The sequence below is a fragment of the Symsagittifera roscoffensis genome, chromosome 5, assembly GCF_963678635.1.
Source record: "Symsagittifera roscoffensis chromosome 5, txSymRosc1.1, whole genome shotgun sequence".
NCBI lineage: Eukaryota > Metazoa > Xenacoelomorpha > Acoela > Convolutidae > Symsagittifera > Symsagittifera roscoffensis.
This window is the reverse complement of record NC_087066.1, coordinates 41167672-41183721: the sequence shown is the minus strand read 5'-3', so window position 1 is coordinate 41183721 and position 16050 is coordinate 41167672. Positions and strand designations below refer to the sequence as shown.

The 16050-nt window shown below is 36.3% G+C and overlaps 2 protein-coding genes across 2 annotated transcripts in view; one reads left to right on the top strand and one right to left on the bottom strand.

Annotated features, from left to right (window-relative positions):
* The window catches only part of LOC134845551 (cytoplasmic dynein 2 intermediate chain 2-like), a 405850-nt gene that overhangs the window by 97006 nt on the left and 292794 nt on the right, over positions 1–16050 (top strand). The window lies entirely within an intron of this gene.
* LOC134846081 (protein cornichon homolog 1-like) overlaps positions 11470–16050 on the bottom strand; it is a 30385-nt gene continuing 25804 nt past the window's right edge. The window contains exon 2 of the mRNA XM_063863287.1: positions 11470–12139. Within this exon, the coding sequence (XP_063719357.1) occupies positions 11968–12139 (172 nt within the window). The 3' untranslated portion in view covers positions 11470–11967. The remainder of the gene's footprint in view (positions 12140–16050) is intronic.

The window sequence follows — 16050 nt, the reverse complement described above, 5'->3', positions numbered from 1 at the left end:
TTTCAGTTTTTCAATTTGAAATAGAGAAACAAATAAACATTTTCATTTCAGATCGATTTTCTCAATTTTTTTTCCTCTGAAGCAATAAATTTATTTATTTTCATGGAACTCGAAATAATCAAAAAAGATGCCCAATTCCAGGGTCGAGTTGCTCGATTTTTTGTTTCGACCGACTCCACCAAAAGCAGCTATGTTGCGACTCGATCAAAGATGGCTATGTTCCGACCGACTAGACTGAATGTAAAACGCGTGCGACTTTGCTCGACCCAAATTAGCTCTGTTTCGACCGACTCGACTGAAGGTAAAATGTCGTCGAATCAAAATGCTATGTTTCGACTGAAACTGGCTATGCTGAAACTGGCCTGTTATGTTTCGACCGACTCGATTCAAACAAACTGTTTTGACCGAATCGACTAAAATTAAAATGTTTTCGACTATTTTCGACCCAAACTAGCTATGTTTCGATCTACTCGACTAAAGGTAAAATGTGTTTGACAGTGTTCGAATATGCTTCGACCATTCATTGTATTCGACTACAATTCGACCACACTTTAAGATGGTCTTTGTGCTCGACTATGACTCGAAATAGTGTTCGGCTATGTTTCGACCATGTTTTTGATTGTGTTTCGCCTTCGTGTTCGACCGAAAGATCAGTTTTTGACCATGAATTTGGTCGAAACATAAGTCGAACACCTCGACCCGGGTGCTCCAAAGTTAGCGCTTATTTGAAAGAAATCTTTTTGAAATCAGAAATTATTCCTCGTACGCATAAAAGTGTCAAAGTTTCCTAACGATTAAAATTACCTCGATTGCGCTTTTCAAATCGTAATTGATCGATATGTCGTCCTCGTTTCTAATGCTATCAGAAATCGGTTTCCGACATTTTGAACAAATTCTAGGGTCACTAGTTAGAACTCTACGCAGGCAATCTTTCGGGGTTGAACAAAATGAGTGACCACATAGTAAAGCTTTCGGGTTCTCCAGAGTCTCCAAGCAAATACAGCATTCAAATGGATCGCTCATTTTGTATCCTGGCTATATCTTGTTTGTAAGAAAATGAAGCTTCCAATTACAAATTTTGGTGCTCAGGAACCGAATAGGTTTCGTGACGCAATTTGAGAGATTGAAATATTTCAAAGATATGAAGCAATAGAAAAAAAAAACATACATTTTTAAATTTAAACTAAGCTTGTTGTGTGAAAACGGGGGCGTTATTCAAAACGATAAAACTATGCGTGTTTCTATGAGCTCAATCATTTGCAGAGAGAAAATCTTAGAGGCACGTTATACTTGAAACGAAAACAAAATGGTCAATATAGCATAGTGTGCAAAACACTTTATCTGTAAACGTTATTAAGCTGTTAATACATGTTTTTGAGCTCTCGCTCGTTCAGAAAAAGTAGATATAGAAAAACTTAAAAAATTGCTGTCAGAGCCTACTTAGAGGTTGCAAATCTTGATTTCACATATATTTGCTCGAAAAAGCTTTCGGTTTCCGAGCTCAGACTGTTTTATGATTTTTCAAAAAAAATCGAAGAACTTAGATAAAAAACTACGTTTCAAACTTAAAAACTAAGCACTATGATGGTGCCTCGAGTGTACTCCCAGAAACAGCGCATCTTGCCTCTAATTATGACTTCCCATAATTTTGAGATATTTCGAGTTTTATATTTATTTTAAGTGTTCATAATTACAATTTTTTTTAAAAGTCTGACGTTTTATAATTAATTACGCCGGATTAACTGATTGATGACGTCCAATGATACAAAGTATTTGGTAAACGAACTAATGAAATTAGATAATTAAGCTAAGTTAGAATCTCATTTAGGAGTAAAGTGATTTACCAAAAAAAATATTGATTTTTTTAAGATTTGTTCCTCAAATATAGAAAATGCAGTTGTTTGCTGCGAGAACTTGAGGACCTGTTGTTTAAAATTAAAAAAAAAGATGGTCTGAAATCCAATAGTTCTGAAGGTAGGGATATTTTAGTGAAAAAAAAACTGAAAGTTGAATACATCATTTAAGTGTTCAATATATGAAAAAGAAAGTTGTGGGACGCCCCCGTCTTTTCGTACAGTTGCATTACATTTCGTTGTTTTTTTTCTACATATTTCAGAAGATTTCACGTTCAACAATCTATTCAAGCGCCGGAGTTGCAAGCTACCCACTAGTATTTCCTGAAATCAAAAACGAGAGTTTTAACACAGAGGCGATGTTGCACTTCGCATACACAAGCAAAATATGACCGATAACGCTACTGGAAAAAACTGAATGAGTAACATTTTGAGGCTACAAAATTTCTCAAGTGACGCACCCCAATTATGAGTTTACATAACCGCTAAATGACGCCAGCCAGTTATGACGCATTAGCAGTACCAGTCAGGTTGAAAAAAAATTACCTACTAATATGCCTCAATTTTTAGAGCGGACGCACTTTAGCTAGTATACGAAAAAATTCATTAAAAACATCCGACCCTGCCCAAGTTCGAACCCATTTAATTTGTTGGAGGTCTCCTTCCCTACCTCTACGCTACATTTTTATGATACCTTGAAGTTAAAGTGCTATTTGTAATGTAATAGTTTGTGTTAACGTCCTTAGCATTGGCTGTACTCAATAGCTGGTTATTGATCATAATGAACACTTTCAAAATGAACACGTTTTGCCGCAACACTATTTGCTTCGCAACAATATTTGCGACTTAGGTTGTAAAAAAAAGAGTTCATACTATGACACAAGCTTTGCTGCGGTAAACAGTCTCTTACAAACTCAGTGACATTATTTGTCTAATTAAGATTATTTAGATCAATTTGCTTTCCTCAGTTCAGTTTTTAATGATTTCAAGCACTATTTTTAAATTTTAATCAAAGCAACAAAATTTGCGAGTGTCTGGACGAAACGACTGCCGCCCTCATAAGATTACTTTACAATTTTTCATGATCACAAACATTACTTAAGTGAGCAGTAAGCTAAGGAAATGCATTATGAGTATCTTCAAATTTGATCGCCATGACATAGTGACAAATTTGATGAAAAATACTTTTCGAGTCTATTTAAATAAATTGAACCCTCTATCTTTTATGATTCGACGATTTTGTTCCGAATTTTAAAGAAAGCGACAGAATATATTTGTAGTGGTGTCAGAGGCGTGCGCAGAAATTTTATCGACCTTTTTTTAGGTCAAACAATTTGATTCTCCTGAAACAGTATAAGGACCTTATTTTGCGAAGAATTTTCTGCGCCACAGGCAAATTTTTCTTAAAAACAAGCCAGAAAAGGCATTTTATGGCGCGCGCTCCCCCCTCAAAATTAGTCATAGTGGCCCCAAAGGCGCATTTAGAAAAATTTCAAAGTTGTTCACCGAACATCGGATGTCATAAAGTTATACTAAAGGGGCCCTTTGGAAAATTTTGGCAACCAGAATTGAGGAGGGCGGTCGTCCTTACATTAAATGCGTATTCAAAATTCAAAAAGTTTAAAAAATCGTTAAAAAAATGTTCAATTGCTTCGTAATCTTATAAGTAGAGTTACACTATATCTATTCGAGATGTTTGGATCACTTTTCGACTTGATAATGCATTTGGGATAAAAATTCATCAAAAACTATTTTGAAGGTCAGAATTAGGGATTGGCGCGATAGAGTCAGTGTTGTTTTATTCGCTACGAAGGAGTTACGTGCTCGCCTCTCAAGCGAAAGGCCGGATGTTCGAGGTCAATCATAATCTGTGCTCGTTGCTCCAGGGTGAGGCAACATTTCCCAGCCCAGAAAAATAGCCCAAAACCTGCGTGTAATTCTTGTGCAGGTGTGCAACAACGGTTCTCCATGGGGCTGAACAGCTCGTAATGTTGGTACTTTCACTTGTGGATAAATTATCTCAATCTTAACTAAGGCAAACGCTTTCCTGTCAGTTCGCATTATATTTTTGCGGAGACCAAAGTGCCTTACAATGAAGTGCGACTATAATCCTTTAGCAAACTAAAAATCCCAAGTTCAAACTTCACTGATTAAAAATGTGCATATGAATGAATACTTAAACAAAATTTGATTTTGAAGAATTAGCTTTGAAGGTATTTTCTGTTTACGGGCAAAATTGATGTTTATGTGATCATTGTGACATCAAACTACAATCGGATTGCTTGGAAACCAAAACAAACCTCAATAGCGAATTTTAACTCAAACTCATTCATTCGTTTGTTTCTTCATTTTGGTCCACGTGGACACTAAGAAAACCACTTACAAAACTAATAACCACACTACTATGATCGACACCTTTTTCATTAAGTGATAGTTTTTTTTAACAAAAGAAAACCGGATCAATACGTAATTTTCTAATTCGAATAAAGAAATTTTAAAACAAAATCTAGTGTCGATACTAAAATTCATTCACAGTTTTTTCTGTCATTTAATTTTTGCAACTGAAGAGCGAAATTTGCGTTCCTTTTAGCAAACGAATTTGATTTCACTTTAACAAGAAAACAAAAGTCAAGCCGCAAAAAATTCCAAAGTGAGCCTGATCAAGATTAAGATTAATTCCTGAAAAATACTACACGACCTACAGAAGTGTCTTTCTTTCGACCGTTGACACTTGAAAATTTAAGATGCCATTTAACTTACAACAGATCAAAAAAAAACTGTTTTCTTTGTCAGCAATTTCGATTACTCAAATTAATTTAAACATAGTAACTCAAAATTAGACATTTAAGGAACAATTAAGAGTCCATGAAAATCCCGAAAAACCTAAATTGATTTAGCGTTGTCATTTAAATTTTTTATGGTTAACAACTTAATTAATCAGAACAAATTTAATTTGAGCTTCAAACTCTCAATCGTAACATCACGTATTTAACCATAATTACACCTTTATCTAATGTGTTTAAAAAAATTCTGAAAATTCGATAGCAACATGAAAAACAACTGCTAGTTGAAGCAAGAAAACAATTTCCATGAAAGACCAACAAAAATTTAACAACAAAAATACTTTTTTACTAACAAAAAACTTGTAATATTCAACATAAAAAAAACTAACAATAAGACACATCGACCATAGACTAGACCTGCTAGAATATGGCTTTTAAGTTTATCAAAAAAAACGTAGCAAACAAAGGAAAAACAAGGTTCAATAAATGTCTTAAATCATCTGTTATACCCTCATCAGTTCTGTGAGAGATAATCTATGGATCTAGAGTGACGTCGGTAACATCTAACGTTGGTTTGAATAAAACAATTCAAATAACAACTTAAATTCTATCTCTGTTTTAAGTCTGGCTGACACTGACCTCGAATCTTTTGAGATACAGTCTCTTATATGAGGTAAAACATATGTCTTTACGTATAGAAAGATATTTATTTAATCATCAGACTTCTACATGCTAATCAGTATAAACTATTAATAATGTTTGAGTTAGCAACTGGCTGTTTTAGCATGGTTCATTGCAATTAGATGTTGTACTTTAATATCCGTAAGGATAACAATTCGATCTTGAGTAAATGAGTCTATCAATTTTGCTCCCCTTCGATCGCCATTTCGCTATCTTTCTCAGCATCTGACTTTTTGTCCTCGTTTGCGGGTTCTTTATCAAATTTTTTTCATTCGTTGGATTGTTCCTTCTGAATATGTTGTTCTCCTGTTTCAAATTTACGTTCTCTTTGGAACTTCATCGAGCTCCCCCCGACCGAGGAGATAAATTTCAGAATGTTCATTGCTGCCTCGAGGTCTTTGCCAAATGACTCTGCCGTCGTTTTTGGCCAGTCGAGAATATATCGAGAACTGGTCGGTCTTTGAGTGAGTGAGTGGAGTTTGCTGCGTGCTTGGTTTTGTGGCTCTTGCGTTTTCTGGCGTGGAGTACACGTGATTTTGTCCACTATTTGTTTGGGTGTCTGATTTCTTGTCGGTTTCGTTGGGCGTGTTGGTGTGAGTGTCGGTCTCCTCTATGCTGCATACTGATATGGCGGACGTTTTGGATTCCGAGATTTGGCTAATCGTGATGGCATTTCCTGGTCTTGTGGCGCTCTTTCTAGTGGAACGTCTAAATTCTGGCGACTCTTTTTCTTGGGTGGCCTTTATGTCTATTCTTTTTGCGGCAGGTTTCTGTGGGGATGGCGGGTTTCTGTGGGGATGGCGTTTTTCTGTTCTGTTCAGAACCTGACGATAGGGAAATTGAAATGTCGCATTGAAGTTCGATTTGACTGATGGATTGGTCTGCTGTTTTCATTTTTGCGACTTTTGTGCCCCCAATGCCCTGCGGTTTAACGATTGATGAATGACTTCTTGGAATGATTTTGGTGTTCGTCATTTAGGGCTGGTGGTTGTGGCGGTCTCCTTGGCGGGTAATCCCTCAGTACTTCTGTGCTCGCCTGTCTTTGGCCCTGAAACACGAGGTTTGGCTCTTGGTAGATGTTTATAAGTCCTTCAGCGTCACAGGTCTACAATTTACGTAGACCATTGCGTCTGGTATGAATGCCAGACCATTGTGTCTGACAACTCTTGGTTGTTTACCGTCTTCCCTGATCCATGCGGTGTCTGGCGAGTAACTTATCATAGATACGTTCTCCATTGTTGTGAATTGAGCCCTGAATGTGAGACTTTTCGTGCGATTGTTTCCATTTTCCTGGCTACCTTTCCTAACCGATATCCCGTTTTTGGATCGATAGTGTGCTGGACCTTTGAAGCGGTCCTGTAGAAAAACTAGTGGTGCCCTCTCGAGGTGTTGCCTTTCTTGGTTTGTAAGAGGTCTTATCGGTTTGCATGTTTTTAGGTTTTCTAGGTCATTTGTTCTATTTTCACTTACGAATGCGTGTTTGAGTTATATTAGGTCATAAGGCTTGTTAGAAAGAGGAAGATGCGCACCTATGGGAAACTTTTTAAGAAGTTGTCGATAGAACTTGAGTGGGTTATATGTTGACTCTGGCAGATATGTATGCCCTCTGGGTTCTGGCAGGTATGCATCTCTGTATACCAGGTCGAGTTCGTCCACGCTGTTTTTCTCTCGGTCCAAGGTGGCCTCCGCTGGTGATGTCGCTTTTGTTTGTAATTTTTCATCTAAACAAGATTATTTTGTGTTTTCCCAAGATATATTTGAAAGTTTTGGTGAAGTGCATATTTTACTCAGTGGCGTGTTAAGTTTTCTGCCAAATTGAGCCTCCAATGGCGTTATTTTAGTGGTCGCGTCTGGCGTAATTCGAGTGTTTTAATCAGTTTGGCCACATCAAACGCGAGTTTATAAGGCCTGTTTGTTTTCTCGATTTTCATTACTGATAATCTTGATTTCTAAGTTTTATTAAGCCTTTCCACCATACCCATTGGCCTGTGGTCATCCACTGGGGCAAATATCAGTTTAGCACTCGATGTCTAGTGAGCTGCCTTCCCCTGTGCAAGGATGAGCAACTAAAGTGAAACGATTGACTTTTAACAGTGAAAGTTGTTTGCGTTTTAATCGAATTTGAAGATGCAAAGTTTTCGTTCCGATTGAGCCCATTCGTGCCTAGATATCCGGTTGGATATTTGTTCAACGATGTATTTGCAGCACTGCTATCTTGAAATTCAAAACACTTGACGAAGTCGTTGATCAATGCGACGACAAAATTTACAATCCAGTATGCTGGGGGCAGTGCTTCTCCTACCGGGTGTCTTGAAATTTAATCAATTAGACCCATTTTACTGCCTGCTAGGTGTTTTATATCAAAATCGAACGGAACAAGTCTGTCGATCCAACTGGTTAAACGGCTTTGGTAGGCTTTATTTCCCCTATTAATTTGTAAAGAACTTACTTATGCTTGGTGGTCTGTAATGAGTGTGAAACGTCTGCCGTAGAGGTAGTACTCGAAATATTCAATGGCCCAGACTGCGTCCAAGAGCTCTAGTTCGTTAACCGAAAACTTAATTTCACAGGAGTTAAAGAAGTGCAAATCGTATGCGTTTGTTGCCTAGCCGTCCGGTGTATCCTGTTCGAGGGCCGGCCCTGTTCCGTCTCGACTTGCTTTGCTGAAATAAGATGTTTCCCCATCGCTGACGAAATGTCTGTATTCTGTGATATTTTGTACCGCGTGTAGTATTTTGTACCGCGTGTAAACACTTTTCCATGATCATCGTTCCACGCGAAGTTGACATTATTTGTGGTGGTTAAAATTGGTCTTAATTTGGTATGAATTTAATTGAATGAGGAATAGAGCCCATGAAGCTTTTGAGCTGTTTAAGGTTTTCAGGTTTTGTAATTTTACGATGGCATCTGTTTTCTTTTGCATAGGGATCGGGCCGTATTTGCTTATCACGAATCCAAGCCACCCAACTTCTCTGTATCCAAGTTTACAATAATCAAACAATATTGACATGTTTTCGCTTCTGATTTGTCGAGAACCCTTTTAACTTTTCGATATGTTTTTTTTTGTTCCATGTGAAATGATTAGAAGGTCGTCAAGGAACGCAAACGCGTTTTTTTCGCTATTTAGCGTTAGGTCGATAGCTTTCTGGAATTCTGCTGGCATATCTGTAAGCCCGTAGGATCCCGTTTGTAAATGGTAGGTTGCCGTTGCTCTATCCCAGATAACACTTGACACACTGCGTACGTGTTTTTTCGTCTGATGGCAATTACCTATAGACGTAGCGTAGGTCTATTGTCGGAAAGTATGTTGTACCTGGTTTATTTGAACCTTCTTGGGCAGATTGTGCAATATTATCTAGCAAAACCTCAATGTTTGGCATTTGAGATTTATTTTTATGGATCGATTCGTTTATTTGTTTCGAACCCATTGTCAAATTTAATATCAGATCTTTGTTCACTGTAATTGCAATGGGAACAATGAATTTCTGTTCAAGGCAATTTTTTGATCGAATTAAGTGTCCCTGGTCAATCATATTTCGTTTTCTTCCTTTTCTTGAATATGGTTAGGAATGTGCCGTGAATTCTTCAAAAAATTTCGTGTGAAATGTGTAGTTTTTTGATCTCCCAATTCTTGTGCAGAGATCTGGGTATGCAGTTTTCACCCAGTTAGCTATTTTTACGTCTGATTTATCAATGCTGTTTGCATGAATTGTTGACTTACCAAATGGTTCTTGATATAGAAGTATTGATATAGAAGTATTCCTATCTTGACATAGAAGTACTCCTATCAAAGGTAAAAGGTTGCGCCCGAGAATGTTGTCCCTTTTTTCGTCTAAAACGATGCATGAGGCTGTGTTTACCGTCCAGCCTGTGTCTGCAATAAAAAATTAGGCTGTTTTTTCCTGGTCGTACCCGGATGAGGTGTCATTTTAGGTCTTCACCTTCGATAATTTCCACTTTCTTTTGTTCAAACTGGATTGAATTTGTGGTTGAGTCGTCCGGATGCATTAACTCTCAGCCTGAGACAACATCTCCCGCTTGGAGTTAGTTTACGTATTGCTCCCGTGTCTGTTTCCTAAAAACTTTGTTCATGCGTTTGATCCTCTTGGATTGCGTAAATCTCGCTTGACTTGCATAGTTTTGCAAAATGACCCCTCTTTGTGCAACTGTTGCAGACTTTATCTCTGGCTGGACATTGTTGATGGTTGGGTACGAATGGCTTTTGAAGCAGGTTTTTTGTTTCGTTGTGCCGGTGCCATTTTTTTGTGATGTTGTTCCCCGACCTCGGCCACCTTGCGTCTGATTTCTGTAGTTTGCTCTTCTTTGCATGAAGCTGACAGGCTCCGATTTTATTTGTGTTGCTGAAAATTGGATGGCAACATGAAAAACAACTTCTGAAAATTGGATGGCAACATGAAAAACAACTGCTAGTTGAAGCAAGAAAACAATTTCCATGAAAGACCAATAAAATTTAACTACAAAAAAAAACTTTTCTCCTAAAAAAAGAAACTTCCAAATGTAATATTCGTCATATAAATACAACTAAACAATAAGACACATTGAAATTAGATTAGACCTGCCAGAATATGGCTTTTAACTATATCAAAAAAAAGTCGCAACAAAAGGAAAAACAAGGTTCTCTAAATGTCTTAAATCATCTGTTATACCCTCATCAGTTCTGTGAGAGGTAATCTAAAGATCTATAGTGACGTCGGTAACATCTAACATTGGTTTGAATAAAACAATTCAAATAACAACTTAAATTCAATCTCTATAATTTAAGTCTGGCTGACACTTACCTCGAATCATTTGAGATACAGTCTCTTATATGAGCTAGTACATATGTCTTAACATATAAATAGATACTTATTTAATCATCAGACTTCTACATGTTAATCAGTCTAAACTATTAATAATGCTTGAGTTACCAACTGGTTGTTTTAGCATGGTTCATTACTATTGGATGTTGTATATAATATCCGTATGGATAACATCATCAATTGAAGTTTTTGAGATTCATAAAATAGAGCCAAAGCTAGCTTCGCAAGATTTGCGATTGAATAAAACCTTCATTGAAATCACTTTTATTAAGTTCCAAAAGCTATATCTATAAACTTCAAACATTTGTATCTAGTGATGTTCACTTTGGGGAAATGATGCCAAGAAAAACAATCACCGCCATTAATTAAGTTAACCCAGCGGCAACTAAGCCGACAAGACTTTAGTGGACACCGGTTGAGTCTAAACAAATTGTTCGCAGAAAATGTTTTCACGCCCCATTACTCAGGAAACCCAAAAGCAGAATGATCGAATCTTGCCGTTCAAACGACACAAATAGCGCTAGCAGAAACCAAACACAATTAAACGAAAAAAATGAAGTTAATAAAACTCAATTTTGGAGGCAAATAAAAAAATTTTTGAAGAAAAAAGAAAAATTCAACTTCAGAAAAACACTCGAAAAACAATCGCCAGCATTGAATAAGCTGTAGATATCGTTTAAAGAGCGGCCACTTAATCAACAATATTTTCATTGAAAAAATTAGGCGAGTAAAGTTCAAAAATTTTATACCAGAACAAAAAAATTAAAAGTTCAAAAAAATTAAACCCTACAAAATTATGAACAAATTTGCGAAAACCAAGGCAAACGGCAGCTGTGTAAAAGCACAGGATATGCCTACCACAGTAGCTCTGCATGTTGCTTCAAAAACTGATTTAAATAGCTGCAATTATGGTTAAAAACTATCGAAAAATCAGGACATGCACACTATTTTCTAATCATCAGCCTTCTAATTAGCCAACCGGTAATTAGCCTTAAAAGCGTAATTTCAGACCAATTTCTACTGACACCGAAAACAATTTTTTGAAAACCGAATTACGGCTAATTCAGTCCCCTAAGATAAATCAATCAACTATTATGAAGTGAACTTGGTGTATCTGACTCGGTGGTGAAAAGAACCCAGACCGTAGTCTACAATTCAGTCCCATTCCCTGATTTGTCACGAACTCCAAAATTTAAAAAAAGAATATTTCAAAATCAAAAAGGAAATCTGAACCAAATGAAAAAAAATTACGCAACAAAGGAAATTTATTAAAGCGACCAAATAGCTCAGATTGACTTTTTTCAAATTCGAACACTTTGTAAGAAACGGGTAATAAATATTAAATTGAAATCTGACAATAGACATCATAAAACTTCGGAGAAATGAGAGTGATCATAGCTAAGGTTAAGAGAAAACTTCCGATTGTAAGCAGACAATTTTGATATCATACTACACTGATTTGAAAAGAGATGCCTAAAATTGGATGTAAGCTCGTCATTTCTGCAAGCGTGATCAAATATGCTGTTTTCACGGAAACTTATTTTCCAAGACAATGAAGCACTTTTTGAAAAACTTTGCACAAAATAAAATCAGTTGAAAAACAGTGTATTTAATTGCTTTTTCTTTTTAGGGAACTGGTATAAAATTTAGGACAAATTTCCACAAAATTTAACATTAGTTTTAGTTATTTCTTCATTTTCGCAGGTCAGAACTTTCTTTGTAAGCAGCAACAATAACATTAGACTTTTGTTTCCGTTTGGGCAACACGTGTATTGTTATGATTCGCTTGGCTAGAACTACAATGAGTCTTTCTTTCTATTGAAGTAAGGGTTAAGCTGTGATTAGAGTGTAGATTAGGCAGTATAGGTAGAAGAAGAAAGAGACTAGAAAAAAGGCCATCTTGATCCAGCCCTCCTTCATGATCAGACTGAGCTGACTTGTGTTCATAATTGTAGTTGGGTCATAGATGCCATAGCCTCCAATCATTGGTCTGTTTGCGTACCTTAAGAATAAACACATTGTATGATTGCATATTCACCAACCAAAATCTAAACCAGCTACCATATAAATCAGCTAAAAATACTTAAAGATACGTAGTTATTATCCAACATTTCAGAAGCCACTAGTCTAAATGATGCAAATTATAGACCTGCTTATAAGGGTCCTGGTTAAATTTCAGACGTGTTATTTCCACGACTTTTTCAAAATTTTATCATCGCTAGTCAATATTTTGGCTCTTTCTCATCCCCCTTTGATTTTTGCAATTTATGATGATTTGTGTGCTTTTTAATTACATTAAAACATGGCAGTCGTACGGATTAAAAAGACTTAAGCCATTTTTTAATTAAGCAAACTCGTTATTTCCCAAGCGAGGACGGTTGGCAACATAAAAAAGCCAATATTAGATACAAGATGATTTATAATTACTAACCATTTATTGTCATGCTACTAATTTTTATTTTTATTTTCCAATAAATATTTTTCAAACATGTTTTGTATACTACTGCAGAGTTTTAGGAAAACGATCTAAGATCTTTTTATCAATCGTTATTGTATAATATTAATTTTGTTTAGCGCCTGAAATGATTTTGAAGATTAACTTCAAGGTTTTATGTTTGCAAATGGAAATCTAAATTCATTGCAAGTAGTATTCGAAATATAAAAGTTTGTTCTGGCTTTTGCCGAACTATCATATAACTATACGGCAAGTTTCTACTTTGTCGTATGTCGTCTTTGGTTCGAGGTCTTCTTCCAATTCCGGGTAGTTCTATTATGGTTCGGAATATTGGCTCTGATCTATTGAGTCGGAGAGACATTTCAATTAAATTATTGTCGTATAACATTTTTTAAATGTTTTTGTCTAATTTCTAATCTAATTTTGGTTAATTCTAATCTAGTAAGGTCTTGTTCGAGACTTATGGTCGCACCAGATGAGTTATGACTGGGGTGTATAACTCATAGAGTAATTTCGGATAGGGTACACCGTCTGCTCGTCACGCTATCTTATTTTCGGCCGGATAGATTCGTGCAACTTCTTAGTCTAATACCGATCCTAATCTTACTCTTATACTATCTAGTCTCAGGTTGTTTAACTAGTCTCTGCTAGGCTCAATAGATCTAGGGTATACTGGTTTATTGCGGCTGCTGAAGTGCTCGGGAGAGTCCAACTAATTTCTAAGTTAAATTCAAATCTCTCTGGTGCTGAAATTACAAGTAACTTCAGCACTTACAAATAAGTGGGTTGTTAGTTAGATGGATCATGATTGGTTAATATTAAATACTTTACATTGGTAAAACATTTAATTTATCCAATCATAAAATATAGTTTAGATCAGGTTCCACCCATCCGGGTTTTACAGAGTTTTTTAGAACAGTTCTTCTGTAATTCAAGGGTGGATGATGGACGTTGGTATTTGGCGAACATCATAATTTTCTTTCGCTTCTTCTTGTGACAACGACTGAGTCTCTGCAACAAGGTCAATTCTGATTCCAGAATGGTTGGCTATGTCAGGTTTTTCTGTTCTGCGTGGAGAACTTCTTTTGTGTATGATCTAGTTTGGGAATGGCGTGGAGATTGTGCGTGGAGGGGATGCCTGGTTACTCGGATCTGTACGTATACTTGAACATCGAGGTGGTCATTGGTCTAGTTCAATGAAGTCCTTTTCTGCGAAGTCAAGTCGTACTCTAAATCCTTTGAGTTGTGATTGTGAGCGGCATATCGATTGTAGTTGGTCATTCTCTCTCGAGTGTAGTGAGGTCGTCTTGTCTTTTGATGTTCGTCCTTGGTGTTGTATTCTGATCTATATATTGCATCATGTGATTTTACATTTTATAAAACTTTTATTAGTTTAATATTTTTTTATAATGATTTTAGTTAGTTGTTTTCACAAAAGCTTTTTGTTTTAGTTCGGTTATTTTGAAGAGTTACTCACCCTTGAGTAGCTCTTATTAAAAATAAAGGTGTGGTCACAAAGCGTGGATGTAGCGCGGTGGGTTAGGCCGGCTATAGAGCATGCTCAGGACGTCCTTTCCTGGTGGGTTAGGCCAGGAGTGGGAGTATGATTTCATGCGGTGTTTGTGAGGGGTCCTGTTATGTGACAACGTTTTATGTTGGGTTTGTTGTGGTTTTACTTATGTCTTGTTGGTTATGTACTTTTTCCAAAAAGCAAATTGTTTGTGGTATGGGTTTGTCTTTCGACTTTTTTGTGTTTTATTATTTCTTTCTAAGACTTTGTAATAGTCTTCAAAAGAATAATTTATCCAGTTTTAAACTGGGTTAATCCGGTTTGGGTACCGTTGGTTTCCTTTTCTAAGTCATGCTGTTATTCTATGAATTGTGGTATTTAGTAAGCTGCGTTGGTTAGTTTTGTTTAGTATATGATTCCTTTCCAACCGGGTTAAAGGAAAGTTTGAAACATGTTATTGTATGTTAGAGTTGTTGAGTGTGAAAACTTGAAACTGAAATTCATTATTTTAAACAATTCTTCGTGGGCGAGCTGTGCGAGTGTGGATAGAATTTCTGTGCGAATGAATGAAAATATCAAAAGGTTAGTACTGCAATTGCATTTTATTAATTTACTACATAGAATTTAGAAATTTACTGCTAGTTATGGGGGAATTTTAAGATACAAATTTTCATCATATGTAGATTTACTGCTTTTGGGGGGAAATTTTATAAATTAATTTACTGCATTGGTATTATATTTATTTAATTGTTGGTGCAAAAGTTTAATAGGGTCTTAAACAGTTTTGAAGAAGTTTGCTATTTTTTATTTTTCTTTTGTGAATTTTTCAGATGATCTAGGATGAAGGCTAAAAATCTAAAGAAAACATGAATAAAGAATGGTGAGTTTTTAATACTGTAATTAATTAGTAATATTTACTTAATTCATACTTACCTGTTAGTCGTCGGGGAAAAAACCGTGGGGGAAGATGTCGTGAATTAGTTCTGAAGTTGTTAGTAGTTTAGCTAAGATGCGGATGATATTTTTAGTTTGAAGCAGTGGCCAAAGCAATTGAAGTGCCTTAATAGTGGTTAGTTCTTCAGTGCCTACTGCAAACTCATAAGGTGTGTTTTGGATTAAGTTATATAATTTGTGGTTAAATTTAGTGTTGTGGATGAATTCTAAAATTGGGATTTCTATAGGTTGTAGGAATTCGTGCGGGATAAGGAAGGGTCGGGATTCTTCGGCGTTGAAGGTCTTGGTGATGGGGCAGAAAATGTACATTTGGGTTATGGGGTCATAATTACGAAGAATACCATGGAGGTTAGTGTCTTTAATACAATATGTGAAATTTAGGAAATATGGTGAAGTGTATTTTGAATTGATGAATTGGAAACGATGGTGTGGTTGTCTAGAGGGTGTGTGGAGGTCAAAGTGATTTTGGATGAAACGATAGTAACTGTATGTATGTGTTTGTTTAGTGCGCAACATAATATCGTGTGAGCAGTGTAAATCTCTTTCGTGTGGTGCAAGGAAATGAAAGGTTAGTGAAAATATTTGGAAGCGTTCTTTAAAACTTTCGTATGCTTGTGTGTCTGTTAGTGCTTCTGAAATAATGTGATCAAACTTGCGGTCGAAGATGTTTAGTGTAAATATATATGGTGTCTTGATGAAAAATTTCTCGGTGATTTGTGGATTAGCGAAGCGATCGTCATCTAAGAATTGATCTTGGTTAGCTCTAATGATGTTGTGATCGTAGTATTCTAGTGTATATTCATTAGCTCTAGGTGCAGTGTGTATTTTTAGTGATTTCTTATATCCAACGTAGGTAAATTGTCTAGCGGTTAGTGGTGTAGTGAGTTGATATAGCATGTCCTTGTTTCGTTCTATATCGATGGAAGTGCTGGATAAAGGTAAGCAAAGAGGGTTAGTGAAATGATAGTATGAGGTCCAAGAGAGAGTGGGCATT